The 15,653-nt window shown below is 38.8% G+C and overlaps 3 protein-coding genes and 1 long non-coding RNA gene across 4 annotated transcripts; 3 read left to right on the top strand and 1 right to left on the bottom strand.

Moving 5' to 3' along the window:
* Nucleotides 1–326: 326 nt before the first annotated feature.
* Nucleotides 327–1,371, bottom strand: LOC101894128 (protein seele). Its single transcript, XM_005191384.4, has 3 exons — nt 1,169–1,371; nt 766–1,085; nt 327–705 (listed from the first exon to the last, which is right to left on the bottom strand). The coding sequence occupies exons 1-3, from the start codon at nt 1,263–1,265 to the stop codon at nt 541–543; spliced, it is 582 nt and encodes a 193-aa protein (XP_005191441.1). The 5' UTR covers nt 1,266–1,371; the 3' UTR covers nt 327–540.
* Nucleotides 1,372–3,900: 2,529 nt separating this feature from the next.
* Nucleotides 3,901–6,611, top strand: LOC105262458 (uncharacterized). Its single transcript, XR_891794.3, has 2 exons — nt 3,901–4,219; nt 6,494–6,611. It is a non-coding gene; the product is annotated as an uncharacterized LOC105262458 (long non-coding RNA).
* A 352-nt stretch (nt 6,612–6,963) lies between these two features.
* LOC101897374 (eukaryotic translation initiation factor 4 gamma 2) lies at nt 6,964–12,501 on the top strand (the record flags this gene model as incomplete). Its single annotated transcript, XM_005191406.4, has 4 exons — nt 6,964–8,748; nt 8,826–9,763; nt 9,842–11,658; nt 11,722–12,501. Coding segments are annotated over 4 exons (4,719 nt in total), but the record flags the coding sequence as incomplete, so codon positions are not given.
* A 1,524-nt stretch (nt 12,502–14,025) lies between these two features.
* On the top strand, nt 14,026–14,421 carry LOC101894299 (uncharacterized). Its single transcript, XM_005191385.4, has one exon. It carries the CDS (start codon nt 14,026–14,028, stop codon nt 14,419–14,421), a length of 396 nt encoding a protein of 131 aa, XP_005191442.1.
* The last annotated feature ends 1,232 nt before the right edge of the window (nt 14,422–15,653 follow it).

Below are 15,653 nucleotides of genomic sequence, written 5' to 3'. Positions count from 1 at the left end.
TACTGAATGATATGAAACAATGTGTGAACATAGATAAGCCCCCAAAGTATTTCAACTCCTTAAATGGGTTAGAACGTACATGAAGGTGGGTCAACAGGTAGGATTAAAAAATAATATATGATCAAAATAACCAACTACGACACATTCAAGGTACCTTATTTCGTAAAGAATAATAAGAAAACAATACCTTAGCGTGTTATCGTAGTCGACAATTTGGTAAACCTGTACCCATCCTAATGTACACACATAAGCAACATTTGGTTAACTTTTGATTATATTCGTGGCAATACTAATATTTAAAAAATACGTACGTTAACAAAGAAATCTCTAGAAAAAATAGATATTTCTTTATTTTTTTAAAGGCATTTGTTTTAGAGCTTCATTGGAGCTTTTGTAGAATTCATTATAATTATAAAAAAATAATCAGTTCATAACAAAATATATTGCTATCTACAATTTTACAATAAAAAATAGTTTCTAACATTAGAAAAATAAATTATAATATCAAACTAAAGAAAGTACGTCCAGCCTATGTCGAAATCAAAGTTCATCCTTGTCGTCGAACTCATAGTCTTCCTGGATGGGTGCATCGTTACAGTATTCAGATTCCTCTGAACAGATTTTGATGTCCAAATGTTCATTTAATGTTTCCTCTTTGAAATATTTCATTACAATGTCTTCGTAATTTTCAATAAATTCAAGGCACTGCAAAATGGAAAACGGAAAGTGTTACTATACCATGGGAATAATTCCCAATTAACTTACATAGTGACCAAGGCTTTTGTTCAGATCATCATCTTGAACAAAATCAACCTCACTGGATTCCGGATTCATTTTACCATCGATCATGATTTTCAGTAGAGTGAATTTACCAGTCTTTTTGTATGTGGCCCGTAAGTAGTCATCCATTTTGTCACACACCTTTTCCAGCACCTCACTCAGGAACAATTCCGACTTGGCCATGGGAACACTTTTGCCCACCGAATTGCCATTGGCATCCAAACGGAAGCCACTGACATCGATTTTCTTTTTGGGATCTACTTTGGCCACCTCCTCTTCTATTTCGCTGACCACCGCTTTGCACACTGCACGTTGGGCACGTTGGAAAACAAAACAATTGTTTAGTTACCGGCTTGAAGAGCAACAAGTATTGAATATTCCCACTTACCATGGCATTTTACGTCCTGTGTGGTAAATTTGGCCAATGCAGGCAAACACAATGCAACGAGAATGGAAGCAATCAGTAGCGTGGAAGTGTTCCGCATCTTTCCCAAGTGTTTTCTGTTAGTTATGTATGTTTTTTTTTTTTTTTGTTATATAGTTGATCTCTGACGTGGCTCTCGTGGCTCTGTGGCTCTAGACGCACAGAGAACACTGCAATATGGCAACACTGAATGAAAGACAGCACAGAAAGAAATAAAGATAAAGATGGAATCAAAACAAAACGGCCGACAACAAAGTGGTTTGAACACATTCACCGAAGGGGCGCGGAACTAGCTACTATCAGATGTGGCAACGCTGAATTGAAAGACAGCACAGAAAGAAATAAAGATAAAGATGGGAATCAAAACAGACGTCACTCTTTTGATAGTAGAGTTCTGTAGTTCCAGAAAGGAACTTAATGAATTGGTCTATTCACTGGATGGAACTGTCGAAACTTTCTATCAATTACAGAATTCCTTATATGAAATAAGACATGGTACAATAAAAAGGTAAGATAGAACTAACAGCTGATTACAATTTTTTGTAAATGCGCCCGAATTCTGCCAATTTTGTGTATGTATTTATTGTTTTGAAAAATGAAAAAAAAAATATTTTCACAACAAATGATTGGAAGACACATGAATTGCGGCTCGTGCATGAAATGAAATGATTGAACAATTGGGATCATATTTTTTAAATCCAGACATTTTATTCATTTTTCGCGCTTTTTAACTCATTTTAAAAAAGAGGAAAAATATGAAAAAAATTAAAACAATAATTTTGAATGAGTCTGACAGGAAGCGGACATAGCCTCAGGGCTGTATTTTTGTAGTTTTACGAAGCTGTTCTACCTCCTTATTGTACCATGAAATAAGATTAACTTGAAATAAAGGGCTAAGTACATAAGAAGCTTGAAGTCAAGGCTAGGCATATTTTGTGACATTTCACAAAGGGATTACAGAGCCGCACTAACGTCCAGCCGTCTTTTTCCATTATAATTTGACATTAATATGCCTAGCCATGACTTCAAGCTTCTTATGTACTTAGCCCTTAATTGTTCCTTACTATTTTTGGTTATTTGTTTATTTCTATTCTGAGATGAGCTTAATGGTTTAAAATTTACTATGTAAAGGAAAGCCAAATTGACACCATCACAAACTCATAGCACAATTACAGAAGGTAAAACAAAGCTACCCCCCAAATACAATTTTTTTCCTCTTGTTGCCCTTGTTCTGACAAAACATATACACAGTTGGTCTGTTCCAGAACTGCGAGAATGTAAAAGTATTTACTACGATAATCGATTTTCACTTTATGATATCGAAAAAACATTGCAAAAATAGTAGATTCTTGCAGGTTCTACAATAGAGCAAGGTTGTATATGAGTGTATTGTTCTGAATAACGAGGAAAGATTTTAATTTTTTTTTCAAATTTAAGGTGCGAATACATACAGCGCTTATCTGACTGGCTTAATTCACCGGCTGGCTTCTTCGGAAATGAACAAAAGAGCATAGGCCCGAAATCGAACTAAGTCAACCTAAAACTCCTTTGTTCATCTACGAAGAAGCCAGCCGATGACTTAAGCCAGCCAAGTATGCGCTTTATGTATTTCCGCCCTTAGAGATAACAGAAATTTATTCCACGATAATAAGCGACAATATGTATAATTTTGGGAAAAAACATGGTTGAAGAATAGAGCTAGATGCATCAACGCTTGGGTTAAGAATATTTTTATATGTTTTCTTATACGACGTCAGTCGGAAGTGATAAAAAAATTCGATTTTCAACCATTTTTACAAATTTGAATAATTTTTCATTCAACATTTTTAATTCTCAAATTGTTTTGACAGTTCATCGTTCCATCACCTGTGTCGACGCGTCTACTTCTATTCTACCATCGATAAAACCATGGCATAATTACAGAAAGTGGAACAAAGCTACCCCCTAAATACTATTTTTTTTCCTTTTCGGTGCCCAAAATATACACATTTTGTGCATGTGTGTGTATTTTTTGAATAAAAAATAAAATAATTTGAAAAAATAATTAAATTCGGATGCAAAACAAATGTATATTTTCGAAGTTAATTGGCAACACATTGTACAATTTTGGGTTTAAACTTTATTGCCATACTATTTTAGATTCAATCTTGTGGAATAACCCCAAAATTCCATGGATAAAACAATATTGTCCTTCCATCATGGATTCAATTTTGTGGTGAAATCCCAATATTCCATTTATGTTTTGTGGGGTATCGCCAATATAGCAATTTTTTGACAAACAAAAAAAAAATAAATGAACAAAATCAATTGTTGAAAAAAAGTCTATTTGACACTCCGGTACAGAGTTGCATTTTCCTAGTTTCTTCAAGTGACGGGTTTCGTCATTGGTTAAGCGGCTCAACAATCCTATTTGATGTGGGTGATGGCTTAAAAGGGCCGTTCTTTGGAAAATAGTATTTATTTCGAATTTATTGGGATTAAACATATCAAATTTAACTCCATAAAAACCATCCAATTTTTGTTTAAGCAAAGCTTGTATTTGGTCAACTCAAGTCGATAAACTTCATAATAAGATGTTATTGTAAATATATTTGACAAATGTGACGTGACAAATATGACGTATAAACTTTCATCAAAAGATGTAATGTAAACCTAGTTTTACGTTAAAAATTCAAATTAGATAAAAATTTAAGCCGAACCTATCAGACAAAGGCAAAAAAACAAACATCGGATCTGTTTTGGGCCTTTAGCTGTTTAATAAGTGTTAATCTAAATGCTGTTTAAATAGAACCGCCGATACGTCACAAAATTAATTTGACCACAGTCAACGTACAACAAAATGCAACACTGCCTGCACTCTGCAAAATACAACTCTGTAAAAAGTAATCGGTACATGGAAAAACTTCTCTCGAAATTGATGTATCTGGTACTTTGAAATTTTTCATTTCACACTTGGATTGTCTTTGGAATTTCGTCTTTGTGCATTATTCGCAGTAAAATATATTTTACATAAAGGTAAGTGCAGAGCATCAATCCCTACTCTTGCAGTATGTATAATAAGAAAAATTAACAAACAATTAAGCAAAAAAAAACGTCAAGAAGTGAAGATTAAACAAAGAAAAACAATTTTACTAAAGCAAAAAAAGAAAGAAATGTGTTTAAAATGTGATGATTTCGTGTAGAGAGTGTATGTATTAGAAAATGAGACAACGACGACGACGACCATGTCAATTTTTTTCTATATGGGGCTTGGCTGGTTAGCGGAAGCAGTGGCAGCCTTGAAATTAAAGCAAAATCAATAAATGCATTGCAAATTAATTGTTTCTCGGCTACACAAAATTTTATGAAAATTTTAAATCCACACCAGCAATGGGAGTTGAGGCAGAAAACGCTGGAAAAAATATAATGCTGAAAAGAAATTGGTTTGATTCAATCAAGATGGCGGCGTTAGGTGAAGAAATTGTGTGCGCTTTGTGTTTTTTTGTCTCGCTGAGAGACGACGACGTCGACTATGATGATGATGACTACCTACGACGTTTACAAAACAAATTGGTGTTTGTGAGTGTTTTTTTATGATATAGAAGAAAGCAGCAAAGAAAAGCAATGAAGAAACGCATGGAGATGATGAAAAATCCCCGCCACTTTTGGAAAGATAATGCGACGACACAACACAGCTTCATTTAACTACTTTTCCACACAAAATAATGGCCGAACAGAAATTTCACTTCATCCTATCCATCCATCATCTGTATCTGTTCGCCTGTGTGTGTATGTATACATACACACAAGTTCGTAATACATTAGTATGCATGAGGCTTATGAAAAGACAGAACTTTGACCTCCATTTCAATGGAAAAGTGGAAATTTCCTTAGGAAAAAATCTGCAATTTGGTTTTGCTATTGAAAAAATCGTTAAAGCGTTTCACACACAAATGGAATTGAGGTCAAAATCGCAGATATGTACATGTGTATGTAGGTTGATAAAGGTTAGTCGGGGAGGGAGGTAGAGGGGTTGCCTTCGAAAAATAACCTCAAACTTTGTCATCATTGAATTTTTTTACGATGCACAAAATAAACAAGTTTATTCATCCCCTCGTCCTACAAGATAGGAATAGGGGTGGTTACGGTGCTAATAATGTTTTGAGGAGGTGGTGACTTTTCTACCCCCGCAGAGCTGTAGCTGAAAAACACCCCTAATCGAAAAAACCCAAACTCATGCACTGTACTGGTGTAGCAGCATTAAAGAGAAATCAATGACCTGTTTTTAAGAAATTCCAGACTCACACACACACACATGCATTATTTTCTTCTTTTGTTATTTTTGTACGCTTTGTTTGGTACATTGTCATTTTCTGACGTCGTCGTTGGCAGTAATCATGACAGGACTTTCTCCTCGTGAGAGTGGTTGAATGAAGAGACAAAGGAAACTGGCATTTGTTTCCTCTCTCGCGCGCTCTCTCTTTCTCTCACTGTACTTGTTTCTTTCTTTGCTCTCTGTACTAAACAAAATGCGATCAGGCTTGACTTTTCGTGTGTTCGCTTTGTATAATGTTCTTTGTGTTGTTCGTTCCACTGGTCTCTGGAAGAACAAAGAAAGTTCCTCATTTATAATTAAGAATCATAAAAAACAAACATTTTATTCTACGACGTCGTCGTCGTTGTCTCCGTTGACGTCGCCGTATACCTACTAACTAAATGCAAACACACAGACGCACATTGAATGCATGGATTTAAATGATTCATTAAACCACTACTGCTGGCTGGCTGGCTGACTGACAGTTGTTGCCGTCGTTGCTGGTAAATTCTTTTAACCTCAAAAACAATTTAACGACATCAATGCTGCCAGCTAGAGCTTGCCTATCGGGTTAGTATTTTATAGAGGCACCACAGCATGAGCGAGAGATAGGAGGCAGTGAGAGTGTGTGTAGAAAACAAAAACAGTATGTAGAATGAAACACAAAAAAAAAAAAAAATTAAATTATTGTTGGTGGTTGTTGATCTTGAAGTAATTGTTTATGGAATACACAACAAAGCCCACACACAGGCACACTTTCGTCCGTCAGACAATGAAATGACATCGGAAATTAGCAGGAAATAAAAATTCAGTGTGCAGTCGGTCTGTCGACAGGTTTTAGTTTGGTCTTCATTCAATTATAAGTTCTGGGGAATTATAGGTGAATTTTTCGTCGATATCTTTCTTTTTATTTTGCATTTATGACTCATCACATTTAATCACGAATTTTACTAATCGATTTATGTTTCCAATTTTCTTCCCCTCTCTCTTTGCAGGACTTCAAGACATCTATTTAGATAAATATTAAAATAATAACAAAGATTGTCGAAAATTCCTCTTAATCCATTATTGAAATAAATTAGTTTATTTGTAAATCTACGAAATATCCGAGAACCAATCAACAATCCCCATACGTACTACACACATACCTTCATAGATTATATTTGCTGAAATTCCGATTTTATTTTTCGTAATAGTCGAGTCCACGGAGAAAGTGTTAAGATTTACCAAACAGTTCTGACTAATTTTCTTGTGTATTTTTAAAAGAAAACCAGTCCTTTTTTCTAAGTGTTATTGTGTTTCTGTTTAGAACTACGACAAAGACGCAGTGTGCTGCGCTTCAAGGACTTGCCAAAAGCCAACAACAAACAGTGATTTCACTCCGAGCAACACTTGTAAGGGTTGCTGGAGTCAAACCGAACTAACCCAAAGAGGAAAAACATTTTGTTGGTCCAGTGTTTATTAAAAAATTTTCACCATTCCTCATCCAACGCTAAATAGTCATTTCTCTCAGTCTTACGACGATAAACGACAGTGTTGGGACTCTGGTGCCAACATTGTGCTAGTGCAAAACACTGACAGTAATTTCGCGTTGCAGGACCGCATATATAAAACAAGCACCATTGAGGGAGGCAGCAGTACCGGTGACCCAAGCATCGGAGGCAGCAATTTAAAGCTAGCAATAACGGCTAATCAAGACGATACTGAGTGTTTTAACGAGAGCTTCAATAATCGAGGAGGAGGAGGCGGTGGCCAATCCCCGCCGACACCTACTGTCGGTAAAACCTTGCTGAACACCAGCGCAAATCTTTTGCCGATAACCACAGCATCGGATACGTTCAATAATTTGAAGAACTTGTTGAAGATAGACAAGGGCTCGTCGCCAACCAGCAACGGTAACGCAAGCGGCAACCATCAAGGCGGCAGCGGCGGTAATCGCTCCAAAGAAGTCGGTGGAGGCAGCGGCGTTTACAAGCGTTCGCCCAACTCAGGCGACAGCGTTCGCAATAGTTTGAACGGCGGCGGCAGCAGCAACAGATCTGGAGCACCAGGCGCTTCGGGACACTTTTCCTCTGGTTATAGTAAGAATTCCGCCAAAATTCGTCAACACGATTCAGAAGTAAGCCCACGGCCTCGGCGATCTTTCCAGAACGATTCGTCGTCGTCGCGTTACTATAACAAAAATAGTGACATTTTGGGAGGCTCACAAGCTGGAGGTTTAGGCAGCACTAACAACTCCAATTCTGGAGGCAATCCGTACAGTGGCAGCAACAGCAGTGGCGGCCCTGGCGGACGTGGCGGTGGTTCATTGAACGCTAACAACAATAGCAGCGGTGCATACCACAATTCCCATTCGGAGGGCAATAGCGGACGACGCAATTATCAACCACACAACTCCGATGGCGGCGGTTATTCGCGTAATTTGAATTCGGGAGGCTCGGGCAGCGGATACCGCTCTCAACGCTACGAAAACGGCAATGGAAACGGACAACAGCGTCAGTACGGTTCTTCAACTAACGCTGGCTACAACAACAACTATCATAACAACTACAACAATAACAAATCATACGGACCACGATCATCCGCCAATGATGGCAATGTAAACAGTTATCGTTCATCCCATCAACGAGAGCGAGGCGACCGAGAGAGAGATCGCGATCGTGACGATTACGGCGGCATAAACGGTAGTAGCAGCAGCAGCAACAATTATCGTGACTACGACGATTCTCCCAGAGGTGTTGGGGGAGGGGGTGGTAGAGTAAGTGGCGGTGGACGCTACACCAACGGAACATCTGGCGGCGAACGCAATATAACAGCCAACGGTTCATCTGGAAGCAATACAAATAGCCTAGAGCGTCGTTTGCCACCTTCTGCTTTGCGCTCGTCGGGCATTGAGAGAGGTGAGAGGGGCGGCAGCTCTTCATACAACCATCGTGAGCGAGATCGTTCACTGAACAATCGCTCACCGCCCGTGCGAGGCGGAGATAGAGATCGCGGAGATCGTGATGCATTGGGCGGAAGACAAGACCTCTCATCCGGACATTCATCGAACGTAAATTCTTCATCATCTTCGCGCGGCATATCGCCAAATTCTGGTGTCGGTACATCCGCTTTAACAGCTGGTGTATCAAGTCAACAACCCACACCGGCTGCAACTCCTCCACCGTCAGCTGGTCGTTGGGTGCCGCCATCACTGCGTCCTCAACATGGACTTACTCAAGCCGAAAAGAATGATGCTGTTTTCAGAAGGGTAAGTAGACGGGCACAACTGCCGATCAAAACTGATGTTGTAATTCCTAATCCCAATACATCCAATTTCGATTGCAGGTCCGTGGTATTCTTAACAAATTGACTCCAGAAAAATTCCAAGAACTTAGCGACGAACTATTAAAACTCGACTTAAATTCAATTGCAATTTTGAACGGTGTTATTCTGTTGATTTTCGATAAGGCTTTGGATGAGCCCAAGTACTCGTCTATGTATGCACAGCTGTGCAAGCGTCTATCACAAGAAGCCCCATCATTTGAGAAGGAACCAGGTGGTTTAAGCACATTCTTACGTTTACTCATTGCCGTTTGCCGCGACAAATTCAACAATCGTCAGAAGCGTGACGACGAAGGAGGAGATTCCCAATTCAATAAGGTACATCGTCCCCAAGCAGTGGCCGATAATGAAGCTGATGAAGAGGAGCGCCGCCATTTGGCCAAACAGCGCATGCTGGGCAACGTCAAGTTCATTGGAGAACTACACAAATTGGACATGTTGGCCAAGAACGTCTTGCATCAGTGCATCTGTGAACTTTTGGACAAGAAGAACAAGCGCACGGCCACGAAGGAAGAGCTGTGTGAGGACATGGAGTGCTTGGCACAGTTGCTCAAGACGTGCGGCAAGAACCTGGATTCAGAACAGGGCGAAGAGCTGATGAACCAGGTCATGAACAAATTGGAACGACGATCGAAATCAACTGATTATCCACCCAGAATACGATTCCTCTTGAAAGACGTAATCGAATTGCGGGAAAACAATTGGGTACCTCGCAAAGTGGGCACCGCTGAGGGTCCAGTGCCAATCAAGCAAATACGCACCGATGATGAGCCCATTATTCGAACACCATTCGCTAACCGCAATCGTGAAATGCGTAACAATCGTGATGACCGCGACAACGACAGTTGGATGGGTCGCTTATCTTTGAATTTACAACCGGGAGGTTTGAATGACATGTTCTCGGGTCTGAGTGTTACAGGAGCATCGCCAATTATATCACCGTAAGTGGAGACACAAAGCTGTGATTGATTAATAGCTATTAGCAATGTGTTTTAGCCCCGTATTGTCCTTCATTTCAGATTTACTACACCGGTGGCCAACAACAGACAGTATAATTCCAACAATCGGGATCGCAACCCACAGGGAAGTGGCAACTACAGCAGCAATCGTTACAATAAGCATAACCAACAAAATGGTCCCGGAACCGGTGGTGGTGGCAATCGCGAAGATCGCCCCCACAATCGTGATAGAGGTGACAGAGATCGCGATCAATCAGGCCAATACCCATATGCTGGCGCAAATCCACTGAACAAGGAATTGGCACCGCGCTTCAAACGCAATATCATACCACCCAATCAAGATTCCGTAGAAAACTTGCAAATGAGACCAGCTGCCAATTCGCTACTCTTCAAGGCAGCCTCACAGAATCAAAAGCTTCCATCGATGTTGCCGATGTCCACACCACCCTTGTCGAACAGCAGTAACACTCCGCTGTCGGGAGGTCTTGGCAGACTGGGTGCTGGCAACAAGGATATGCAATTATCCAATGCCCAGTATCCACTTTTGGGAACACCAACAACACATCTCACATCCAACCAACAACAACAGCAGCACCAACAAAATTCAAGACCATCTTCCACACCATCGGCTGAGGCCGAATACAAAACTGGCATCAGCAATGAGAAGACACTGAAAAGTACCTCATCAAATCCAGACTTTGCCAAGAACTCTTCTAACTTTGGCTCCTCATCTGGTAGCCAGAGAAATTCAGAAGCAGTCGGCGGCATTGATCAGAATGAAGATGAGAGGAAGTCTCGCTTGAATACGCCCACTTCACAGCTAGTGACCAAACAGGGTTCAACGGAGAAATCGGGTGCTAATGCTGTTGCTAGCGGCGGTTCGGCTGCTAAACAACAGAAGAAGGATAAGGCTTTCAACAAAGATGAGGTGCTCAAGAAAACTGCCAGCTACATCAAGGATAAGTTCTTCTATGCAAAGGAAGAGAGCGCCGAAGAGGAAGACAGGAAATTGGCTGAAGTTGTTGAGGGTTTCTTGGAATTAAAGGTTCCAGAAAAATGTATGAAGGATGTTTGCATCAACAGCATTCTGGATGTCTTGGAGAAGGCTGACGATCACTATTTGGAAAGAGTTCTGAAATTCCTGCAAAGTCTGAAGAAGCAGACCAACCTGAAGAACAACATCATTTTGGAAGTGTTTAAACAAGTAGTTAAGAAGATGAATGAGCGCGAAGCCTTGAATCCCCGCATAACTACCTTTGTGGCAATTCTGCTGGCCAAGGGCACCGTTGGTGGTGAATCGTCGGCACTCTTAAAGCTCAGCGACATTGCAAATTACACCGACAATGGTCAGCATTACCCATTGTTTTTGTTGGTGCTGCAACAGTTGTGTAAACTGATCGGCAAGGATCCCCTGGAAGAAATATTCCGCGCTAGTAAAATTGATTTGATGAACTGTTTGCCAGAGGTTGATCGCAACAAGACACGTTTGGCTGAGATACTAGAAGATCGCTCATTGACCTTCCTCTATCCGCTGCTAAAGGTTCAGGCCGAAATGAGCAAACAGCTGAACTCCAATCCCGATCCCACAGCTTTCTACAAGTGGATAAAGAGCAATGTCGAATCGAAATACTATCAAGAGGAAGGTTTTATCAGTGCTCTCATGACAGTTGTTGTCAAATATGTAACATCAAAAACCAGTTTCCCTGAAGGAACAGACGTCAAAGTTTGTCCCGACAAGGCAACCATTCAAAAAGAAGAAAGTCTGTTTGAAAACTACTGCCAAATCCTTAAGTCGTTCTTGGGTCACAGCACTGAGTTGCAGCTATTGGCCATCTATGCTCTGCAAGTATTCTGTGTAAATGAGAACTTCCCCAAAGGTAAGGTGGTCGAAAAGTTTTAGAGGTAAACATTTAATAACATTTATTTCCGGTATATTTTAGGTATGTTGTGCCGTTGGTTCATATATCTCTATGATGCCGAAGTCATTGACGAAGAAACCTTTATTAAGTGGAAAGAAGAAATATCTGACAAGTATCCTGGAAAGGGTGCAGCTTTATTCCAGGTTAATAACTGGTTGACTTGGTTGCAGGAGGCCGAATCTGAGGATGATGAAGACTAAATAAGAGCCAACCAAGTTGAACGCAAACTACATGAGAGAAATTATTGAGAAAAAGATTCTTAGATTTTAAAGCCAATTATTTTTAAACTCTACCACCCTCTAATCAAGTCCTTTTTCTTCTTCTCCAAATGCAAATCGCAATACAAGGCTTCGGTTTACAACAGTTATGCTGTTCCTCTTCACAAAGTAAAATTATGTTAGTAAAATTACAATGATTATTCAAATGTCCCCAGCAAGCCAACCCCCTCACCATATTCTCTCTCGCTCCAAATCGCCCCCCAAATAGTAGTCGACACTATAGACCCCGCCCCCAACCCTTCTTTTAATTTTAATCTATAACGTCTTTTTTTATTTTTATTACCGTAACTTAAAAACCAATTGACAAAATCTAGCAAAAAATATATTAATTGTGAGAAAAAAAATTCAATCCTCGAAATTTATATTAAAAGAACAAATGTGGATTCAATTGAAAACCAATAACAAATTAAAAAAAAATAGTAAAAACAAATATTGTAATTCCATTAAATATTAAAACAAAAATAATAAAAACAAACAAATATAAAAAGTAAAAATAAAGCGAAAATAACAGCTAATCGCAAAACACATTGCTATTCATTTTCTGCAACAGCCAATCGGGAGTGGGAAATTCCAAGTGGAGGTGATATACTATTCGGTTAGTAGATGAAAAATTCAAAAGGGTTTTGGTTCCCAGACCAAACATTATTTTTGGGTCCTTAAAATATATGTAGCCAATTTAAAATATCGTAAAAATTAAAAAAAAAAATACGACATCTCAAACAATTTCGGTGAGTATTGTACCTAAAATCGTCAAAATACCGAATATGGGAGGTACTGATATATATCGGGCCTGTACGAAGACCTGGACCTGCATAGAAAATTTTCTGTCATAGGCATTACGAACTTCAAATACCAAATTTGAAACAATTCCAGTGAATAATGTCGCTAAAATCATAAAACTAGCGAATATCGGGAGGCTATACGAAGACCTGGACCTGCACAGACAATTTTCTGTCATAGGCTGTAGTATCCATTACGAACTTGAAATACCAAGTTTGAAACCATTCCGGTGAAAAATGTCGCTAAAATCATCAAAATACCGAATATAGGGAGGTACCGTTATATGGGGGCCTACATGACCCCTTTACGAACTTAAGCTGCCTACTGGCAAAATAAACACGTCTGAAAAATCTTAGCCGTCTATATCGATTCGTTCGAAAGATAGAGTGATAACAACAGACAGACACGCATCGCTAAATCGACTTAGAATTTTACGCTGATCAAGATGATATATACATAAGTATTTTGAGGAGTTACAAACGGAATAACAAAGTATATATACCCTCGTTTCCAAGGTGGAGGGTATAAACATAACTTATAGGTTCCTTGTAAAATCATCTGTACATAATATAGTTCATGTCGGTAAACGTTTTATTATAGCCCCCATAAAATGATATACCCCGATTTCATGTAGAAAATCAGAATTATTTCTCTGCGGAGTACTAACCTGATGAAAACTTATACAGGTAATTAAAAAAAACAATTACGACTCGTTTTGTATAAATTCATCCTTTTATGAAAATTTGACTGAATTTTGATTTTCCGGGAGCAACTATCAAAATATTAATCCGTGACTCTCAACAGGGGCACACAAAATTAATTATTTGAGATATTTTCTGCTCGTGGAAACATGGCATAGATTTTAAGAGATAGCTTCGCTTTGAATGACACTTTTAACTAATTTCCTTCATACGAGACACCCTGTTATCAATGTACAGTGTTGTATTATTTGCATGAAAACAACAACAGCTGGTGAAATTGTACACAATGAACAATTGCAAAAATATCATTTTCTAAGACTTCCGACATTTAATTAATTGTATTTATTCTGTTGCATTTTCGTAACGAAAAGGGTAATGTAAAATAAAACATCATCCCCAGCAAAGGAAATAGCTGCGGACACATCTATAAACAAAGTACCGTCCTAAGTTAACCTAAGCAGCATCATTTTTACCGGTCGATGGTGACTTGCAAATGCCATTTCGACTAACCAAATAAAGACCACAATCGGAAAGATAGACGCACACACACACACTGCATCATCGTCATGACAGAGGAAAACAGCACAGATCATTGTGGGGATGCAAACAAAGCATTTACCTCCAGCCAAGGACAACTCCTGGTGGGTGATAAAAAGTACACGGTGCGTTCACTAAAAATGAACGGCGCGACAATGATGTTTCTTGGCTCCGCCGAGCCAGAGTGTTTGGACGAGATGGCAGTAGCAATGCAAATGCCGCAGGATGGTCAAATAATTGGAACGACGATATTAGGGGCACAAAGCAGCATAACAGATTCACAAAGACTGGCAGAACAGTTTACACGTCGCTATGGACGACAGTTTTTTGTTAGTTTCAATGCTCAAGTTGATCGAATGACGGCACCACTACTTGAGAAACAGCTAAATGAATATATGCGTAATAATAAGGATTTGTTTGTTTAAGAATATTTGTCTATTGTACATTAAAACACTTTAAATATATAATATTTACATATGAAAACGACAGGGCTACAAATTTTATGGTTTAAAATCTACCGACAGGTACATTGGGGGTATTTCGGGGGAATTTTTTTAGTGATTTCATTCCTTAATGCTGAAGCCTCCATGTTCAATAAATACCATTATTAACATATAATATTCCCAAGTAGGATTTAATTATTAAACAATGTAATACAAAACTAATTGATAATTTTGTCTTGAAACATGCGAAAAACAAGGGCAACGACGTTAGTATAAGGATAGCACATAATCGAGCCAAAATATTAGCAATAAGTGGATTTTCTTTTAAATTGTCATTTGGTCTGGAAATAAGCATTTTAGAAACCACTAAATTAGATTTTTAATCAGCATAAAACTCTATATAGATTTAGCCATGTACTTTAAACTGCAAATTTCACTTCAAAAGAAAATGGATTCTTTTCCTTTAGGGTTTTTTTCTAAATCCACAAAGTAAATTATTTTGCGATATAGATAACCTCATCATGTGACAATGTGTTAGATGGATATTCAAATGATACTTAAATCGTCTATATCAGTAAAGAAAATCCGGTTCTTGAACAAAAAATGAGAGTTTTTACTAAAGTGGTATGTTGATCTCAAATAAGGCATAAAAAACAGAGCAATAAAATTTTCAAAATGATCCGAAAATATCTTAAATTAATTTGCCTCACTAAAGTTAAACCCTTGTACGTCAAATATTATATATATGGCGCTTAGTTTGTACTCTCAGTGGATATAAAATGTCCATATATGACAAATGCGTAGTATACAGGGTGAGATGAAAAAACTGTAACCAACTTCAGACTGCAGTCATTTCTAAGCCATTCGTCCGACAGCTGTTAAGCTTATTCCAGTGACAGCTCATTATATTGTTTACAAGCGTACAGAAGCATTTTGGTGAGAATTTTCCGGATAAAAAGTAATTCGTGATGGAATTCAAGCGTGATAGTGTGATTTCTTTGCATATGGCTGGAATACCACAAGTGGCTATCGTCAGAGCACTACAGCATTTAAATGTGAATAAATCTTTGTGTCTCGTACTCGAACCTCGTTACCGTGATTCTGGTAGCGAAGCCCGACGTCAAGGAAGTTGACGGAGGAGAACACCAACATCAGGAGAAATGGTTTGAAAAGTAAAGAAGCGTCTTGATCGAATCCCGCGTCGCAGTGGTGAA

The sequence above is a fragment of the Musca domestica genome, unplaced genomic scaffold (assembly GCF_030504385.1).
Source record: "Musca domestica strain aabys unplaced genomic scaffold, Musca_domestica.polishedcontigs.V.1.1 8, whole genome shotgun sequence".
Taxonomy (NCBI): Eukaryota; Metazoa; Arthropoda; class Insecta; order Diptera; family Muscidae; genus Musca; species Musca domestica.
Note: the sequence above shows the minus strand (reverse complement) of the source record. Positions and strands in the feature narration are given on the sequence as shown.